Raw genomic sequence first — 20,606 nt, 5'->3', positions numbered from 1 at the left:
GGGCAATGCTGAGCTTACTGACCCATTGCAGAGCCATTCCTCAAACGATACAACAAGCATATGATATTCATAAATATGCTGTAGACGAATGCCTCCTCGTCAGGAAGGACGAATGTTGATAGGAAACCGATAAGCTGGCATTGTGGCATTAACCGCGCCAGTATATTCTCTGTGAAAATCTTTGGGGTCAAGCATTGGGCACACACATTCTGCCAGGCCACACTAAATCAAAACCTACAAAGGGCAACACGACACACGCATCCATACTTCCTAATTAGATGGATATATCTGTGTCTGTGTACACATGAAGACACACAAATAAATAGAAATCCGGTGAGGCCTGTTCACAACAGGCCGCGCGAGATGGTCGTTCGATGGCACTTGTGTTGTACTGCCCTCTGCTGGCTACAATGTGCAACTACGATACCGCCCTACCCATTCAAAATACGTCGACAATTATATTACCTCTTCGTGTTTAGTCAATTAACTTTGCGTCATTAAGTACCTGAAACGATGCATTTTCTCTTTTAACATATGTTGAGGAAAATGGCTGGCTCTGCTATAGAGATGACCTGAAATACATCTTTGAAGACAAAATAGCGTGCGCAGTTTATCATCCTGAAAAAGTGGGGAACGTTTGTGTTGTCAAATGATTCAGAGCAACACGCGGATCACTTTGAAGGAGCTTGAAAAGGGAATTGCAACAGCGCCCCCGTCTGTTTGTGACGGGAACGAACCTCCTCACTACAACCGCAGGAAAGGAAGCCCGAGAGGCTCGCAAAGAGGGGCAAAGAGGGCCAAAGAGGGGCTTACTGGATCTGGAAGAGGAGGGACGACCTGAGCTGGGCCAGGGGGGGGAAAAACGAAAAAGATGGCGGCACTTTACATCGTCTCTGACCTCTGACCTTTGTGTACAGTGCAAAGAAAAACCTCTGAAATGTCACAAAGACTTCGGTTCCTACTTCCTAATACTTCCTGTATTTTGGTCCTTGTGCCATTAGAGGCTTCAAATTTGTACTTGTACACAAAGTTGCAGGAGAGGTTTATATACAGTAGACTCGTGGATGACTTTTTATTCTTGTTGCTGAATTCCAGGAGTTTTCAAAACGGAACTTTTGTGCACAACTTTCAATGTATTCAGAATTTGTTCATCATCCCGAGAGTCACAATTTTTACAGGCTCAACGTTGAGAATGAATGAGCAAACGGAAAGACGTGAGCGCTTTTGGAGTTTGACAAGATGGCTTCACGTGTCTTGTTGTTCTCAAAAGCGAATGAGGTCGCGCCCGCTCGTCAAAACCTTGACACTGACAATCACTTTTTTTCATTCTTTACTTTTACTCAAGTCAAGGAGTCAAATGATTATTTGACACGGGTATCTTGCCAACGACTAGCATCGTAAGATTTCGCGAGCGTTTGAAGCTCGTCCCAAGGGTTCTGTTGCCTAGCAACGCCAGTGGGCCGGGCCACTTGGAAGTGTAGTGCAGCGGTTGGCCAGTAGGGGGGGGGGGGCGGAGAGGCGCGGTCTCGCTTGTCGCGCACGCGCCCGCACATCTGAAAAGTGAGCGCCCCCGCCCGGCGAGCGTTCGCTTGTGGTCCCGCCACGTTTGCGAGCAACATGTCGAGCGTCAGCTGGAAGCCTTTCGTCTTCGGCGGCCTCGCTTCCGTGACGGCGGAATGCGGTGAGTGACGTGACGTGACGCGACGCGTGGCTCACCGGTTGGCCCGAGCGGAAGCCGCGACGTGCTGCGTTTGTGTGTTGCAGGCACGTTCCCCATCGATCTCGCCAAGACGCGTCTTCAGGTTCAGGGCCAAGTGGGCGACAGCAAGTACCGCGAGATCCGCTACCGAGGCATGTTGCACGCCATCGTCAGGATAGCGCGCGAGGAGGGCGTCCGGGCGCTGTATTCGGGGTGAGGCTCGTGCTCGTGCTCGTGGAGTCGAGTCGACTTTTTCATGCGCAATTCGAGCGTGTGGCGTTTCTCGGAAACGTTGTCACTTCCTGCTAACGAGCACACCACCTCTCGTGTTCCCTCGCGAGATTGCCAAATGTGACGTTTACAGGATCGCTCCCGCCACGCTGCGCCAGGCGTCCTACGGCACCATCAAGATCGGCACGTACCAGAGCCTCAAGAGACTGCTGGCGGAAAGGCCCCAAGGTGAGGCGCGCGCCGGACTCGGACGGGGCGACCGATCCCTTTGCGAGCGACACACGTCAGAGCTGCGGCCGGTCTCCCTTCTGTCTTGCGTCCAGATGAGACCCTGGCGACCAACGTGCTGTGCGGCGTTCTGGCCGGAGTCGTCTCGTCCTCCATCGCCAACCCCACGGATGTGCTGAAGGTAGCGGAAGCCGAGACCGACCGTTCGAGTCCCTCTGAGGACGAAATCCAAAATGAGATTTTTCGCTGCTTTTCGCTCTCGCGCGCCTGATCTGGGTCGCGTCGACCGGAAGATTTGAATGCATGACCTATGAAAAGAATCGGATGCTATGCGATACAGAAGCGGACTCAAAAGATGGAGATGCTTTTGTTTACAGACGATCACGGAGCGACTCGGCTTTCTGCGGTCAGGGCCCCACGCGTGCGACATCTTCCTGCCGGCGCCCCACAAAGTCCTCCCGGGTGGCTTATTAATAGACCGGAGCCTCCCACGACTCAATTTAGTCTTCTGCAAACGATACGCCTGCAGGAATATGATTTGCGTACGTTCACCGCCGGGTAACGGCTCGATCGCCACCTGTGCACACAATGTCTTTATTACGGCTAAACTGATAGGGCGACACGGTCGTGAGGCGAGTTATGTCGAGCGCAGCCCGAGAAACGGGAAGCGAGTCGAGCTCGGCCAGCTGAAGATTACGGCCGTGAAAAAAACCAAAAACGCCTTGTAGCCTTTTCTTGGCGCCTGTGAAAGCTCAGCCCGCCTGCGTGCTCGCCTTCTTTTGGCCTTCATCCGGTAATATGCTTTATTATCCTTTAACCACCAACGCCTAGAATTTACTGGGAGGAAAGTCTGCTAAAACAGCATGGGAAACGCCATAGATGAGCTAACGAGAATGAGCATTATGACGAGCCTTCAAACAACTGCTCCACACGGCTCAGCAACATGCATGAATACTCGCCAACATTTGCTCTCTGGTTTGTGGTGACAACAAATATTATTCATATTAATACATTCAAACGGGCTTCCTCTCAGATCCGCATGCAGGCCCAGGGACGGGTGATCCGAGGAAGCATGATGGGCAACTTCATCAGCATCTACCAGCAGGAAGGGACCAGGGGGCTTTGGAAGGTACGACCTACTTGACGTTTCTGCCTCACTTTTAGCCGTCGGCGTTCGCGCGAGGTCATAGAAATGCCATGTGTAATATCAGAGATGAAGTTTGTTTTTGGGCTACGCATTCGAAGAAAGCTAATTGGATCCATTCGTCACGGTGAGATTTCATTTTTAAGAAATACACAAGAATGAAATCAACCGAAATGAGTGAATGGGGGGGGGGGGGGGGAAAAAAAAAGAAAAACATACTTTAGTTTGAGCATTCCTGCTGCCAACAAGCCTTTTCTTTTGGAAAGCTGCTGTTGTAATCGACGGTGATTTCGTTGTTGGTCGTCAGGGCGTCTCTCTGACCGCCCAGCGGGCGGCCATCGTGGTCGGCGTGGAGCTGCCGGTCTACGACATCACCAAGAAGCGCCTGATCCTGTCCGGTCACATGGGCGACAACGCGTACACGCATTTCTTGTAAGTGAGAGTTGGGGGGGGGGGGGGGTGTCCTTCTGCCTCAGCTGTTGATTTTGTCACCAAGAGGAATTTGGAAAGCACAGCTCGCACTTGAGTTGTTTCAAGGTTGGCAGCAGATCAGCGGACGCCGGACGGCGGCGCCCGCTTCGAGTCTCGGGTTCTTATCGGCCGCTGTCGCTCGACAGCGCGCCGTTTCCGCTCTGCGCGCTTGCCGTCGCTCAACATTCTCGTCAGACCAGTAAACGCTGCGGACCACCTGTAGGTCTTGGGCGATTTCGAGGGATTGGGCGTCATTAGATATACAAACGAAAGGGAGCGCAACCGTCGTTTTCATTTGCTTTTGACAAAGGAACATGTCGGACTGCCGTCACGAGCCAAGTTTGACCCATTCAAAGCAATTGCTTTCATTTCAAAGTATTCGTTCTCAAAACACATGTAAAGTATTTGCGATTCGCAAATTCACCTATGGGCAGATTTGAACCCTATCCTCCGTTATTTGCTGAAAAAAAATAATAAAAGTTTTCTTTTGCTGTTTTTGTGCTCAGGCCAAAGCCCCGTGGAATATAAAAGTAGCAGTTTGGCGCCATCTTGTGGCATCTGGGCGTCATAGATCTGAGGGGCTTCATTTAGTCAGGCTGTCATATCGATTTTTGTGGCACGTGACGAAAGTGCGAGTAGAATTTGAGTCCGAATTGTGTTGTTTGCGGCATTGGTGGCGCGAGACGAGGTGCCCGCATGAAGGCATCTCGGGATGAGTTTGGCGTGTACGAAAGCCAAAGCCCTGACCCCGACACCGTCACAAACCTTTGGCATGAACTCGAACAGACATTGTGATCCATCGTCACACTCAAATGTTTTGTGTCACGAAGCAGTCGCCGGAGAAGCCGAATTCCGCCGCGACTCCGAAGAAGCGTCGAAATGCTGGCAAAATGGCGCAGGACTAACGCCGCCCCGCTTTGTGGCACGCAGGTCCAGCTTCGTGTGCGGCCTGGCGGGGGCGCTGGCCTCCAACCCGGTGGACGTGGTCCGGACGCGGATGATGAATCAGAGAGGAGCGGCTTTGTACCAGGGAACGCTCGACTGCGTGCTGCGGGTCCGTCTGTCCCCGCCCGACAACGAGACAAACGCAACACTCGACGCTTTTCCGCGTGCACAAAAAGCCCAAATGTTTCTCTTGGATATTTGCCACAAATCCGTCTCCATCTGTTAGCAAAGGTTTTGAGGAGCATTTTATTTTTACAGTTTAAGCCCACATTTGCGCAGATATTTGTTGCTTTTATTTAGCAGCTGACCTCCGTTTTTAGTTCCGTAACAAACAACCAAGAAACACAGAAAATTATTTTGAATGTAGAAATGAGGAAGAAGTGTTTATTGAAGCTCCATAATTCTGTCATAGATGTTCCTACGTGACAAAAGCTTGAAATAAGGAAGTGCGCATTTTAGAGCTAAATGGAAACTAGTGATAAGCGGTATACTATATTCGGTTTGTTGTCTTTTTTTCAGCCCGACTTTATTTTTCAGACGTGGCGCTCGGAGGGTCTGGTGGCCCTCTACAAGGGCTTCTTCCCCAACTGGCTCCGCCTGGGCCCGTGGAACATCATCGTATCCTTCAAACGGCTCATTCGCGCTGCGGATGTGATGCGCTGGTTCCGGAACCGCAGAAATTGCATTCAATGTTTAACTTTACTGGCAATTGGTTGCCAGAAAAGAAGAAGCGGAATTTAAGCAGTGTAATATTAAATCTGCGTCTCATTGTTATCATGGACGCTCACGTGCTGCAAGTCAAATATATCATGCGCTCGCGTCATTTCCAACGTCAGGAGAAAGTTGCCACGCGGCTTCAAATCCAAAGTTTGATTCAAGAACATCAATTGTTGCAGTCGCAGAAAAACGACGAAAGACTACAAATGTCATCGGATGACAGAAGCTGTGACAAAAAAGATTTGCCTTCCTCGACTCCACATTCAGTTCTTCCTCACGTACGAGCAGCTCAAGAAGATCAACGTCTGAGCGAGCGAGCGGAAGAGACGAAGACCGCTTCGGAGGCGACCGTCTCCCCTGTCGGCGGGAACCCCAGTTTGCCGTGGGAAAGAGGTGCACGTGTGTGTGTGTGTGTGTGTGTGTGCGCGCGCGTTTGCGTGGGTTTCCTCAGGCCTGCCGCCGCAAAGACGGCCGGGGACTTTTGCACGTACTTGAATGTGATATTTGAGCTCATCCAAAGGCTTGGTTTCGTTGCGGTTCGCGTACGGCCAGGTTGCTTTTGGCACGAGGCGCTTCGGGAGGCCTCCGCGCGTCGCGTCACGTCGAGTGCCTTCAAGTTGCCAGATGGAGAATGTCGCACGAGTCGCAGGGCGGCTGACAATCACCGCAGTCGTTCCGTCTCAAGGAGGGAGTGAGGAGCTCGCAGTTTGTCGCCGCGCTTTACAAAGGATTTTTTTTTTTTTTTCTTGACTCTAAATCGAGAATCCAAACCAAGGAGACGCCGGTTTATGTTGTCAGAAGTTAACTTAAAAGTCACTCCGAGTTCACCCAAATGTGAAAGATTTGATGATCGGGCAGCTCGCCGACCTTGCGTAGTTTCATGTTCGTATCTTCGATTCATAACCGTCTTTGGTTTACTGCTTATTTGCACTACTGCCGCTGCATGCGACGCCTGTTACAGTCGAGTCAACGTTTTTGCGCACGGTGCTTCCGTTGAGGAAATGTTTTATACTTCCTGGCTTTTCTGTCTGAATGGCCAAATTACGGGCAAACGTCATTGTGTACCTTTTTTAATGTCGCTGTCAATGTGAAATAAAAACCAAACTCATCAAACAAGCTGTCGTTGTGCTATGCTTTCACCACTGCGTGGCGCTGTGTAGCTCCATTCACCTTCTGACCCAGGTAGCTGTGGAAGCTTGCTCCCATCTAGCACAGTCGCTTTCTGAGGGGAAAAAACACGCGCATAACACCAAACATCCGCCTATGAATTATTCACGACATTTGAACGTGTAATTGTTCTCGTTTCGCTGGGTAAATTTCCAGTTTCCTCCGCATCAGAGCTGTTTAGATGCTGACTGCTCAAGGGAGCGGCGTGGGAAACATGCCAGCGAACGGAACGGCGTGTTGTGTTTGTGTGCCTCGCTTGCTCCTTTTATTTTGGGAGAGTCGCCGTGGGAGTTGTTGTGAAAACTTCAAGGAACCCACCATAAGTTGCACTTGTCTCTTTCTTCTGGATTCCCGAATTCTTTTCCACAGAACAATCCGAGCGAGCCCTCACCTGCAGCGCACAAGAGCAGCTCCCATCTTTGTTCAATCAGGGAACAAATTGAGAAAGGCTGCTAGAAAACAAGGGAACACAAATTTGGCCCCGACGACACCTTGGCAGTCTTCTACACGTTTGGCCGTGAAGGATTCCAGCGGTCGCATTACGGGCTTGATTTGCTGCCTGGCCCAAGGGTGCAGGCAGCTGGCGCTATTGTGTTCCAGGGCTCAGTGAGCTTTTGTGTCAGAGACATAAAGCTACGCTCTGGTCCAAAACGCCCAACACTCGACTCCCGTTTTTTTTGTTTTTGTTTTTTCAGCCGCTGCTCGCATGAAAATGGGGCCCGCTCCGAACGGGCTCGCGTTGCTCCGCTCGGAGCGACCGCAGTCAGCGCAACGCTGAAAAACAAACCTTTTGTTTTTCTCGGTACTGCTCGTTGTTGCAGCAATTTAGCACAGCCTGCTACTATGTTACTTCTCAGCTGCGGGATGCACAAATTACACAATTGAAAAAATACTGCGGGTACTATTTGAGGAATGACTATAATTTGTGTTTAGTTTGTGTAATTTGTGAACTTGTTGTTCCATCTCTGTCGGGCCAATGCTACATTATTGGCGCACTCGCTGTGTAGCCTCGCCACTCTGTGCTACTTGCATATCTGTTGTTGACCAATACTGGCCACTCATGTGCTTGAGAAGTATCTGCACCATTTGCACAATTGACACTATTCCAGATTATTGCACTACTAGTCACTTTAAACTGCTTACATTTCTTGAAGTCTCTGCGCCATTTGCACAATGGTCACTGCACCAGACTATTGTTCTATTAGTCATTTCACTTTTGGTCAATTGCCCCCCCCCCCCCCCCCCCCCCCCCCCAAAAAAAAAGTATCAGCATTAGCCCATTACTGGTAACCTTTCATTGCTCAGTGACTCTCCGAACTTTGTTTTTTGTCTGAAAAGTATTTTCTGTCAAATGTCTGTCTGTCGCACTCGAGCGGCTCCAACCACCGGAGACAAATTTCTTGTGTTTTTGACATACTTGGCAAATAAGGATGATTGTGATTCTGATTCTCAACTAGCCGGGCTTCCTCCCAACCGCGCCGCTGTCGTCAGGCGCCGTCTTCGGCTGTGACATGATGTCACCAGCAACGAGGGTAAGTTGACGCGTGGTGATTATGATTTTTAGTCCACCACTAACCATTTTAGTTTTGAAGTATAAGCTATCACCCCCCTCAGTCTGCTGGATTCCTTTTGGCACATCCATTCGACATACCCGCAGCGTCTGGGAGCTGAGAAGTGGCCCTTTAGTTTTCATTGCTGAAACCTGATTTTATGATTACGATATTACATTTTTTTTTTTTTTAATTCATTCAAATTTGGCAGGCTTGTTAACATTGCTCTTCTGTGTGGTGTGTCAAATTGACATGGCATTTTTTGGGCCCGTTTAGCGCCACAAGTGAACGGCTGTCACATCATCCATCCAAACTCTTTTCAAAGTTCGAAGAGCCATGAGGCATTCAGAAAACAAAACCCGTGTATAATAGCGGAAGTCAATCTGCGCACACTTACCTCATGCTGCTGTCTTGCTTCTGCAATGATGCATGGCAGCCATTGATTTGAACAAAACAAGCCTTCTCAAATCAGAATCATCTTTTATTTGCCAAGTATGTAAAAAAAAAAAAAAAAAAAACACAAGGAATTTGTCTCCGGTAGTTGGAGCCGCTCTACTACGACAACAGACAGAGAACACTTGGGAGACAGAAATACATAAGAAACATAGCAATAAAAGGTTACCAGTAATGCCGGTACAATTTATAAAAAATAAATAAATAAAATATATATATATATATTTTTTTTGACACTTGTGCAAAAAGATGCAGAGTTCTCTAGCAAGTAGAGCAGTTTGAAAGGACTCCTAGAAGAATAGTCCGGTGCAATGACCATTGTGCAAAGGGCGCAGAGACAAACAGGCGCATATTCTTTATCCTGGGCGAAGAGCGACAAATATTAATTGATGCAGTTTAAAGTGACTAGTAGTGCGATCATCTGGGACAATGTCGATGGTGCAAATGGTGCAGATGCTACTCAGGCACATGAGTGGCCGGTATTGGTCAACAACAGATATGCAAATAGCGCAGAGTGGCGAGACGACTACAGTGAGTGCACGAATAATGTAGGGGAGCATTTCGGGGTATCGGTGTCTTGCTCAAGGACACCGGGGGACGTTGGCGGATGGTCCGGTCGGGAATCTCAAAATCAAATACGTCATCAGACAACAAGCCTCAAATCACTACTGAGTCTTATTTGGTGTTGTTAATGGAACTACGGAATAAGTGCCAACGTTCGCACTTGCGCTGCATTTGTATTTTCTGGGCTCTCTATGGAAGTATCCGACCGTATTTTCCTGCGCCATTGTATCTTAGTTTACATTAATGCCCGAGTCGGAAATTGGCCTTCATCCAAAAATTCCAAACAACAAACTCGTGGTTGACCTACATTCACACAGCAGTGGAAGATGCTTGAGGTGGACCGGGGGGGGGGGGGGGGGCAGGATCACAAGGATGAGCCGCCGGTAATGCCGCTCCGATTGTTCTATTAAGACGAAAGGGGCCAACGCGGCGACTGTTCAACGAGATAATGTGAGAGGAAATTTACAGCGCATGTGGGTCGCTTTCTTTCATCCTGCGGCTCCAAGCGTCACTTGCGAGACGGACGGCTCACTTTTGAGCTTTGTTCTCCCGCCGATCAGAGTTGCTTGATTGCAGATGGCTAAAATGTAGAAACCGTTTCCATGTGGCCTAGACTAGCACGGTCTCGGAGTTTGCGGCTGTTACTTTTATCATGATGATGATGCAGTTTACGGTGGTATGGAATTGCTGCGTTGTGACAATGTGGTATTTTGTCTTAACGTCATGTGCTTGAAAACTGACCTTTATAAAACAGACTTCTCAATTCACAACACAAAACCCGCTGGTTGAACCGTCGTCATTAAAAGCCAAGGAGATTTTAGCAAATCTTCAGACATCAGTTTACCGTCGACGACTTTCGCTCAGTAAGCCTTAAATGCATCAATTCCATAATCGTGTGCTTTTTGTGGGGCTGGAGGATGATGCCGCGCCACAAAGTAGCTTGTTAAGCTATTGTTCAATCTTTTTAAAGGGGGTTTGTTTGCTAACAACATTAAATGCTTATTACAATATCTCAATGTTATTAAAAGGGAAGAATATCAACCATTTTGGTACAGATTTGAGTGAAAAAGTAGTAGTAGCACATGCTTTGCTTAAGTGGACCGTGTAAATTCACGTGGTGGGCCAGATGTGGCCCCCACGCCTCGAGTTTGAAGTGTATGCATTAGCGTACCAAACGACAACTCGACACATCAGAATATGCTCGAAAAGGCCATTTATTTCCGTACTCGCACATGATCTCAATCCATGAAACACTTGGGCAAAGTCCTGCCTAATTTCCACATTTTGACATTCCGACGTTTTGAATTGAACTCGCCAACTGAATGAAGCTTCTGCTACGATTGGGATTGATCGCGACGCACCTCGACCTGACAGCGGCCTTCTGGGTGAGTTGAAGAAGAAGAAGAAGACGAGTTGACTGTTGACTGTGTTTGAGTCTTCCCATTAACGCTTTCAATGTTTTGGTTTTTACGCTTGCATGATTTAAGGTTGTTCAAGTGTACAGTTAATAAATGTTTTAGGATTGTGTGTTTTTTGCCGCCCTTGAGGACTCGCACGCTTGCCAGAACTAAGACGAGAGCGTGCCAAATCCTCCGCATCCCGGTCGCCGCCTCTTCCGGCGGGCCTCGGGCCGACGCCGACCCGGATCGCAGGGCACCTGCGGCAAAAGGAAAACCTTTCAGGTTCACATTCTACACCTCTTCGAAGAGCGGAGATTGAGTCCACGCTGGCGCACGAACGTCAGGTGAGCCTGAGGCAATGCCAGCCAGCTTTTTTTTTTCCTCTTCTCAAGGAAATGATCACGTGTGTTTTATTTTCAGTGTGATGCCATTCCACGAGCGGTCTTTTTCATTTCCTGTGCATTTTCCACGCAAACAAAAACAAAACAAAAACCTGCCGCTCATCTGTTGTGGTATACAACTGACTGTAAAAAAATCTTTTTACTTTTTACTTTTATATGCAAGTACATTTCACAATCTCTAACTTTTTTTTTTTTTTTTTTTTTTTTTTTTTTTTTTTCCCCCCCATTTTGCTGAAGGAGCTGAATCAGCACTTGTTATTTATTTTCCTTTTTAAATCAAGGGTGTGGGCACCTCGGACCGAATGTGCATACCCATTCCTTTTTCAGTTTGTTGTCTTGCAGCTTTTTTGGTGTCTGAGTGGGCACCGCCCTTGTTGTGTGATGTCAGTGTTCTTACTGCGCACTACATCAAATTTCCCGTTTCCTCGTCAGAATGTCATCCGTTTTACGACTTAGCAGTTTTCCGGAATGCAGCACTGGCAGCCATATTTGGCCTCTCCGAGCCAGCGAGTCTTAGCGCGCTGATCTGCCGATGAAACAAAGGCGTGCCGTGAAATGAAAGGAGCGGAAAATGGACAGGGGCATGCGTTTTTGTTGTTGTGTTGCCAAAAGACGGTTTACAGAACAATTACGTCACCCAGTCCAAATCTAGCAAATACAGAAAATCAGCATTCAAAGCAATACTGTTCTGGGGGAAAAAAAAATGCCCTCAAGTGGAAGAAAGCTTCAAATTAAAAGGACAAACTTATCTTTGCAGATGCTAGAGGGGAGAAAAAAAAGCAGCACGGCAATTTGAATCGCAACCACGGCGAGTCGAGGATCAGACGTTTGAAGGTGCTGAGGTCCCGGCCAGGCAAGATCAATTCACGCAATTTCTATGAAAGAGAAGCATAACACTTTTGGGAGAAAGTCTGTGACTAATCCGTCAAATCTGATAAAGGTTATTTCAATGTTGAGCCAGAGCAAAAGAGCATTTCTAAAACAAATCTACTGTAACCGCATGCATTATTTTTTTTTCTGCCTAATGGCACCGTCGATCTGTGCCTAGCTTTATTTCTGCTGTATGCGGATGAAGATGAGACATTTGAGTTTTTCCGGGGAAGATTTTGTGCATGGTGTTTTCCCTGCCTGTGTAGATCACTGACATCAATCAGCAGCTGAGTCTGATTAATAAAGGTAAATTTCCGATGTTCCACATTATAAAGCAAGAACAGTGACTAAAGATAGAACAGTGACTACCGCAGCAGAATCATTCTTTGCAAGAAAATGCACCATCCCGCACCGCAAAAAAAATAGCATTGAAGTTTTCATGTCGCGGCCATCGTCGTCCCCTGACCGCAACCCCATTGAGAACCGGTGGAGCATCTGCAAAAGGAAGCTGTACGTATGAGGGTGGACAGCAGTACACCTCCAAGCGGCATCTCTGGGAGGGAAGCCTTACATCCTCAAGTGACATCCGAACAGAAACTATCAAATTACATGTTCGATGGCTGTGAAACGAGGCGAGTGTGGTGAAGGACCCGAGTGCAAAACACCGAACCGCCAGAAAAGTTGCAAAGGATGTTGATCATTCATTCAAGATCAAGTGTGACGGGTCAATTCAAAGCCAGGATGCAGTGCACTTTAACGTCACGGTCGAGAGGGTCAGGCTTTGAAGATAGCTTTGTCTTGGCCAAGGTGATGCAATGTTCCGCAATCCACAGACAGCAGTTCAGGAAATGCTCGGATTTCACTGTCGTCTTAATTCACGATTCACGGGGAAACTCGCACCTTGCCGTCCTTGTCGCAGAATCCCCAACAGCCACGGAGCCAGAAACGGGCAAACGTGATACGGCCCAACTCCCACTACGTCGTGTTTCTGCGTCTTGCATGTATAATGTCCGACACGCTGACCCTGATTGCATCATCAACGAGGCTTGAAATGGCTGACCGATTGGCCGTCTGTCATGGCAGACCGTGACAGGATGAGAGCATTATTAAGGTGCTACTGAAGCGGCAATGGTGAAAAGGTATACGAGTGGCCAACGTTCCAAAAATCCCATCAAGTAGGCTTCTAGCCGTTTTTGGCTTGCGTGGCTGTATCGTGGCTAGGAGTCGCATCTTTTGTGTTTGAGATTGTTTTCTTCTGAATTCACATTCAACTGGATGCCACCAATGACGCAAACGGAGGCTAAATGCCACTGTCGGCACATTTTTGACGGGATCCTAACTCTACTTTTTTTTAGCTTCAAGTCCTTCAATTTGTATCTGTAAATTAGTTGAGTCTTTCTGCAACCAGAGATAAACATTTGGTTCGTGACCAAAAAAAACAACAACACAGGAGTTGTTTTACTATGTTAAAATGACTCCCCATAAAAGGAAACCAAAATGACTACGCCATTGTATTTAATAGTTACATCAAGCGGGAAGACACACAATCCAGCTTCTTCCTCAGCCAAGCAAGAGTCACATGTCTTCTGTTCTGAAGGCATGACTTGAAATGTCACAGTAATCTGCCGAGGGAACATTTCTTGCCTTGTCGACTTGGAAACTTGCCATCTAACCGCATTCCCTTCCCCACAGGTGCCATCTGACACAAACCGGAGCAAACGGAACCGCCGAAAAGGCGACTCACGCATGAATCCAACTACTGTTCAAGCGCTCGTAGATTCATTGATACTATCGCAGTTTAAAAAAAAAAAAAAGTTTTTGTATGTAGGTCATGTGCAGTGGAAGAGCGCTGCCAATCATGTGACTATCGAAGATCAAATGTGCGCTCAAGGACACATTCATTGTGTCTTGTGAAAAGAAAAAGAAGATCAGAGAGAAACGCCATCTTGAGCTTTTCATCTTGCTCTTAAAAGGCCAATTGTTCGTTTGTTGGTGTCCGCACGCATGCGTCCAAACTCAGAGCAACGGACTAATTCATAAGCAGCAGCATATGGCGACAAGTTCCTGATATTCCATTCGTCATGTTTCAGTGATTAGTATTTGTTCAAAAGGCTGTTCAAATGAAACAAACATGTGCCATAAACACATGTACTCCTTTTGATTTACTTTTTTTTTACTAGGATCATTTACACACTGGCATATAAAGACGTAAGGATTTTTTTGGAGAACTTGCGTAATGAGAAGCATGCATCACCAATCGGCTTCCAATTCTCCTCTTCCATTCCCCAGCGAGCATCGGCGGGCTGTCGCGTCATCGGCGCGAGCGATAAATACCGTACCGCTTCACGTCTTCGCGACACGTGCTACAAACGACAAACAAATTCCGGCGTCGCCACGGCCTTTAACTGCAGTTTGTTGCTCGATAAAAGCGTTGCAAGTTGTACGTTTTTCTGCCCGAGGGAGCTTTGGGCATACGTTGGGTTCAAAACTCAAAAAGCGTTTCACAGCTTTTCCACTACACGGTGAAAGCGGCAGGAGCTCGCTCGGCCCTTCTCGCCTCGCTTCGCGCCGGCCGTGCTGCACTTTCAAATATTACAGCTGCTGCGACATTGCTGCTTTGAACGCCTCAATTAGAACGATACGGGCTAACGAACCACTCTGGAGGAGGACGAGGCTCTCTTGCTTTTAGTGCAGGTTGAAAAGCACTGCTAACGAGTACAGCTGTGCCGAGCTGCATATTTTATGTGCAGCAGAAAGGGTGCTGTTTGTTTGCCGGAGAAATGTTTCCAAGTGGAAAAGTGCTGTTTGTTTGCCGGAGAAGTATTTCCAACACATTCCCCGGCTCAACATCAGGGTTTCATTTAGACAGGGCAAACACTAAATGGACACAGATGGATTGCGCAGTTGCCGTTTAATAGCACCTGTATTTTTGTCAATGGCGCATCTACGGCGGGTGCAATTTCTGGCGTATCCTGATTTTTGTGTGAGCGCGAAGCTCGCTGCGCATTTCCAATTTGGCAGACCGATCTGCGACAAGCTGGACATTTCGGCGCAACCAGGGTGTGTCTTTTGACAATTTGGTGGCAGAAAGTCTTAGCCCGGCACAGTAGGTAGACCAGCTGGCCTAATACGAGTTTGGTGAATTGGATCGGTGCGCAGGCAACAGATTCGCAAGCACAGCGGACGGGCGGTAGATGCCAGACGTAATCCATTCATCGAACGCTTTATTATTATCCTCATCATTGGTTTTTAAATCGTGCCACTGGCAGCTAACAATCGGGGCGGGGATAGATGCGTGATCTCCGTGAACATATTTAGGTTGCCAACGATCATCAGCAGCTCGTTGTGTACTTAATCAGCGTAGCCGCTCAGCGGCCGAGAGCAGCGACGACGCGTCATCCTACGCGCAGAGACCGTCATCGCGCGGCATTTCAAGGGAATGAGAGGAGCCGCTTTGATTGGACACGATTGAAGTCGGCTGTGTTGACGCCACGGCGGCGCAGCCCGGCCTTCTTAATACGCCGCCTCGCGCTCGTCTGTGAAATGACCACAACCCCGTCTAAACCGCCTCCGCGCAGACTGACGCCACCCGCTGCGCCGGATGTAAGCCGGTCACAAAAAGAGAAGTCTTCTGGTTAAAATGAATAAATAAATAGAAGTTCATGCAATAGGCTGTTTGTGTATGTCGCAGCTTACACACACGAGAGAAGGCGGGAGCGTGATAATCAAATTGCAACCCAAGTTAAGTTACAGATGAGGGAAAAAAATTGAAGTCAAACATTTCCTCATTGCCTCGTTGCAGTAAAAATGCGATTATACTGTGACATTGTGTGCGTGTTGTTTTTCTGGGGGGAACCTTCTAAACCGTAAACAATTTCAAATATACAGTACATCCGGTAAGGACTTGGTGCGACAGTTAATTTGCACAGCTCTGATTTGTTTGAACTATTTATTGCTCGACATCCCAACGAAGCACCTTTGACAAGAAACGTTCTCCCTTCTTCTCCCGGACGTGGACCTCAGCACGTATATACACGTCTAGGAAACCAATTTCCCGTTCACAATGTTCGTTTCCGCGCATGGCAACGTAGCATAGCGCAAGGCCGCTGACTCATCGGTCACACAAAGGTCGCCCACAATACGTACAGGTACAGCAAAGACCAAGTCAATCAAATACTAAAATCACTTTTGATAACACGAAATCAATGTCATGAATATGCAAAACAATGTCTGCAATATGAATCATACAATATTCAGTTACAATGATGTCTTGTATGAGGTTAACTTTAAATATCACATGTAGGACACGACTCGACGGGCGCCTTCTTCACGCGCGAGAGAAATCCGAACAGAGGTTTGGTTGTGAGAGCAGATTTGGTTAGGTCACACAAAAATAAACAGCTGGAAATGTCGCTCCGCACACGCACACACAGGAAAAGTACAGATTGCATGGAAACAAATCTTTGGTTTTTTTTTCCCCCCGTCCTGCATCCGTTTGTGTGAGTGTGAGCGTGTATGAAATTCTGTGTCTATGTGGGGCGCGTCTAAAAAAATAAATACAAATAATAATCATCCCCAGCACCACGGACCACTCGATTAGTGGAATAAGAAAGTGGAGCAAAAAAAAAAACTGTTTGTGGCTCTTGTTGAGTTATCACAAAAATAGAGGTCATGTTAAGTTTTTTTTTTTTTTTTTTTTTTTTAATAAAATGACCTGATAAATTTAGTCACAAAATGTGTCACAATTGAGATTTTGGTGGTGGTGGCAAAATGCGGAGGCAAGATGTAGTGGACTCGAATGCCGGCAAGGTGGGAATGCAGTTGTCTTTTTTTTTTTTTTTTTTTTTTTAAACACACTAATAAAGAATAAAGACACTACAATCAAAAACCTAACCTGATACGGGAATCGTGACTTCAGCAATAACGCGCCAACACAAACTGAAAGAAAGCAGGGAAGCAAATACAAGTGAACTAACGCGACAACGAGGCACACCTGGACTTGACGCGGCTGATCGGGAGACGCGAGGAACAGGGCTGACGAGAACAGGCGGAAGCGAAAACCTAACGAGCGCGACGAGACTTCAACGTGGAACACAACGGGACACAAGATGGAAGAAAAGGACACGAGACGGTGTGCACACAACTACATTGTCTTAGTTGTTGCCTTTTTACTTTCCGTGGTATTTTTTTCCCCAAAAAAATTCCCCCAAGTAAATTGTTCATTTTCCCATTCGTATTAAGGTGGAAAAATGAAATGATTCATTTTGGCCTCAAGTTTGCTATCACAAAAACAACAGGGGTGTGTAGACTTTCTATCCACTGCAGATTGTGATCGTAAGAGTAATGAAACGTTTCTGCCGAGATTTGTTGTGATTTTCAACTTGTCCCGTCGGGGTTGACCACAGCGAGTCACTCGCAAGAAGTTTTTACAACGCCAGATGGCCTTCCGAATGCAACCCAACCGTTTTTTTTTTTTTTTTTTTTTTTATCCGGACTTGGGCACAGCCGCGGCGGGGAATCGAACCCGCCTGCAACGTCTGCACGCAAGGCGGCAGCGCCTTCCTGCAGAGCGCCATTGAGGCAAATGTCGTCCTTGTTGTCTCTCGGCAGATGAGGACCAGCAGACTCACGTGCCGATGGTTTGGGGCGGAAGGGATGATGGGGGCCAGACGGAAATCGTGTCGCGGGAACACATGCGTCACACCCACAATGTGATTGGAAAAGGTTCAGCTGCGGAGGAAGGCCCAAATGAAAGCAGAAAATCCGTTTCAAGCGACTCGACGTGCTTACGTTGATCGATTAGGCCGCAAAATGTTCACATGAGCTGTATGGAACATTCCATAGGTGAACTGATGAATTCTTAACAGGTGAGAAAATGATGTCCTCTTTCAGTGGCTCTGTTGTCAATTATAAAGATTATTGCTTTAAAACAACTCAAGCCAACAAGAAAGAAAAAAAAAAAAAGAGGAAAAGAAAATCGACACATTATGGTCAAGTCTATTGGAGCACAATTTCAAAATATGATCCTTTTGCGCAAATCTTTGAGTCCTCTGAGCCTCGTTTATCAAAGAGTGCGTAAAACAGATTCGCACGACCGAAATGTTGAAGGTGTGTTAGTGCGAAAATAATCACACAGTAGTAAGTAATCAGTGTTGATTAATCCTACCTGTTGTACATTTCCACACTCGCGGGCGCTGAGCCTCATTTGCATTGGGAAACGCCTCCAAACGACCATATATGGTAGCGGCAATCCTTTTAAGAAATCCAAAATCATGGCAAAGAAAACGGAACATCTCCGAGACCGACACTGAAGACACAAATGACGTGGGAGAACGTATAAGCCCTGCTGTGAATTGGATCCAAGAAAAGAAATGGTCGTGCTCACACTCGATGCCAAAAGACGGCAATGATCTTTGATTAACTGGAGTAGGACAAGCAAGCGCTTTCACCTACGACTTCTCGGTGAGGGCATGCGACGTCTAACCGAGAGAGGACAGGAGAGGAGCGGATGTGGGAAATAAGCAAGCATGCTTAATAATCTTTGTTTTATCAGGATCCATGTTGATTTCGGCCAGTCTGTCACGATTCGAGGCTTTTTGGTGTGTTGGCGGCAAAAGGTGAACCCGAGTGCAGGGAAGCAGGAAGGATGGATGTACTCAGGAAAAAAAAAAAAAAAAAGATTGTTTCAAAGAAGGCAAACAAGGCGCGTGGAAGCAAACACCAAATCAACAAAGTCCCAAAGACAAAGTTCAAAGTGTCAAACCAACATTGGGAAACGAAACAAACAGCTACAAAACAACAAGGCGACTGACGTGACGGCTCTCCGGAAATACGACACGTGACGACAACAACGATCCGACGCAGAATGAACAAACTCGGGCAACTAAATGCAAACAAACCCATCAGACAACGAGGCGCACCCCGGACGAGACACGAGTGGCCGGAGGGAGCCGATGGGTTGACACCTTTAGAGGGCTGACGGGACATGAACGTGAGACACAGCGAAACTTGACAAAACCACAAAGCAAACTCAATCTCATCAAAGGCGCTTTTGTAACACAATCATCAACAAGTACACGACAGTAGTGTCAATGAGAGCATTTGAGTAGTTAATGAGAGCAAAACACGTGCGTATGAGAGTGTTTGAGTAGTTGTGTGTGTGTGAAAGCATTTGAACAGTAAGTGTGAGAGCTCGTCATGTGAGATGTTGAAATCACAGGAAAATCTGTTATTTCATTACACTTGCTTTTTCTTTTAATCGGATAAACAAACAACTACAAATGTTGTTCATAAAGTGAATAAAAAGAAATAACTCACATTTGGCGATCTGTTTTTCATTGGACAACTACATAATGAGATTTGAGATTTGATTTTATTTTTTTAATTAAATGCACATTAATGAACACTGATTTGTGTAAGTGTGACGCAATTAGCATAGAGCTACTTGACATTTGTGGTCCATAAAAAACAGACGAGACCTATCAACAAGTGCATAAAATCATTCAATAAATCACACAATGTGCCTCACTTGTTAAGTGCTTCAATGTGTTTGTGAAGCGCTAGTTTCTTGTAATTATTTCGACATAAGTCACTTAAAATACATTTGCAGGAGAGTCGAGAAGTCTTGGGCCTCGACCAAGACATGCGGAACGATCAAAGATTCACTCGCTCGTTCACGATAAACAGTTGAAGGCTTTCCCTCCAAATTTCCTTAAAAGCGCCAGTTGACTCAAGATCAGCAGCAGAGGATGCGACGATGCAATTACAGTCACGAGAAGGGGCACACCCTACATGACTTTTTTTCAAACATTTCTACAATAACTAAATTGTAGAAATTGCATAATTAAAACAAGCGATAGAAGAGGCAGTGGACCTTCAAATGAATTTGTGAAGAAAGCTTCTTTAATGGATCTAATAAAGTGTCAAGTCATTCTTCCCGCAGGACAAAGGCCAACTGTCCTCTCGTGACCCTTTGAGAGCAGGACACACGCGACCTCCGTGCGCTGCCGGTGGGCGTACGATCGAGCGCGGAAGATGTGCCGTGTGCCCTCGTGATGACACTCAAGGTCATAAAGTTGTAACAAGATGAGCCTTTGTCAACGGGCAATCTGTAAACGAAGTGCCTTTACAAGAAAAAAACAGCAGTTCAGTAAGAAGCGGCTGCGAATGTTCGGCCTGTATTTTCCTGGTTTTCGTGCGAGCGCGAGGCTCGCTGGCAAGATGCGCCCGGTGGACTGGCAATTTGGTGGGAGAAAGTCGGTCTAAATGTCTACATTTGATTGGGCGCACGCATCGGTCCGCGAACATTTTGAATCGCCAGCAGTTCTCACCAGCTTATTTTGTATTTGCTCCGGCTAGCCGTTCGAGTTGCTCCGGTCGCGCACGGGCGGCCGCGACGACGCATCGTCCTTTTCCGCACAGAGACGTCGTCATCGCCGTGGAGACCGTTTTTGCGCCGCATTTCAAGGGATCGGGAGGAGCCACGGTGATTGGCTGCGAATGAAGTCGGCCGCAGATTGAGCGGTTTTGCCGAACTCCGCCGGTCTACGAAATTACCGACATCGCTCTAACCCGCCCCTGGAGCACAGTTGCTGAATTTATACTGGTCACGAAAATTGGGCCCTTTATTTTGAAACCATTGGGCCATTTGTCCAATATAGAATACATTTACTGGACTGCAATTGGAAAAATAACTTGCGAATCGGTAAATCCGCTGAAATGGGAAATGAGTGAAGATGTTTGGGTGTCTCAATGTGCCCTCAAAAG

General features: G+C 47.2%; 1 protein-coding gene and 1 long non-coding RNA gene across 11 annotated transcripts; both read left to right on the top strand.

Moving 5' to 3' along the window:
- The first annotated feature begins 1,517 nt into the window (after positions 1–1,517).
- Positions 1,518–6,551, top strand: LOC133489243 (kidney mitochondrial carrier protein 1-like). Of its 6 annotated transcripts, none has more exons than XR_009791846.1 (9): positions 1,518–1,681; positions 1,765–1,912; positions 2,064–2,158; positions 2,254–2,339; positions 3,192–3,287; positions 3,610–3,734; positions 4,704–4,949; positions 5,256–5,336; positions 5,703–5,717. XR_009791846.1 is itself a non-coding variant. In XM_061798129.1 (9 exons), the coding sequence occupies exons 1-9, from the start codon at positions 1,618–1,620 to the stop codon at positions 5,742–5,744; spliced, it is 861 nt and encodes a 286-aa protein (XP_061654113.1). In that variant the 5' UTR covers positions 1,518–1,617; the 3' UTR covers positions 5,745–5,881. The 6 variants fall into 6 exon arrangements, 5 of the variants coding, with proteins under 5 accessions (XP_061654113.1, XP_061654110.1, XP_061654114.1 ...); XM_061798129.1 differs by having other exon boundaries at positions 4,704–4,827; positions 5,703–5,881; XM_061798126.1 differs by lacking the exon at positions 3,610–3,734 and having other exon boundaries at positions 4,704–4,827; positions 5,703–6,551.
- Positions 6,552–9,103: 2,552 nt separating this feature from the next.
- Positions 9,104–19,351, top strand: LOC133489315 (uncharacterized). 5 transcript variants are annotated; one of them, XR_009791872.1, is made up of 3 exons: positions 9,104–10,554; positions 10,717–10,913; positions 11,728–19,351. It is a non-coding gene; the product is annotated as an uncharacterized LOC133489315 (long non-coding RNA). The 5 variants fall into 5 exon arrangements; XR_009791871.1 differs by having other exon boundaries at positions 9,104–10,913; positions 11,728–16,649; positions 16,759–19,351; XR_009791868.1 differs by having other exon boundaries at positions 9,104–10,913; positions 11,728–16,971; positions 17,451–19,351.
- The last annotated feature ends 1,255 nt before the right edge of the window (positions 19,352–20,606 follow it).

Source organism: Phyllopteryx taeniolatus, chromosome 14 (assembly GCF_024500385.1).
Source record: "Phyllopteryx taeniolatus isolate TA_2022b chromosome 14, UOR_Ptae_1.2, whole genome shotgun sequence".
NCBI classification, from domain to species: domain Eukaryota; kingdom Metazoa; phylum Chordata; class Actinopteri; order Syngnathiformes; family Syngnathidae; genus Phyllopteryx; species Phyllopteryx taeniolatus.
The sequence above is the reverse complement of the archived record's forward strand: the minus strand, read 5'-3'. Positions and strand labels throughout refer to the sequence as shown.

Bases quoted from the DNA above. Each gene is read 5' to 3' on its own strand.
- LOC133489243 (XM_061798126.1), top strand. From the start codon at position 1,618: ATGTCGAGCGTCAGCTGGAAGCCTTTCGTCTTCGGCGGCCTCGCTTCC. The intron at 1,682-1,764 runs GTGAGTGACGTG...TGTGTGTTGCAG, and splicing joins TTCCGTGACGGCGGAATGCG to GCACGTTCCCCATCGATCTC. The intron at 1,913-2,063 runs GTGAGGCTCGTG...TGACGTTTACAG, and splicing joins GTCCGGGCGCTGTATTCGGG to GATCGCTCCCGCCACGCTGC.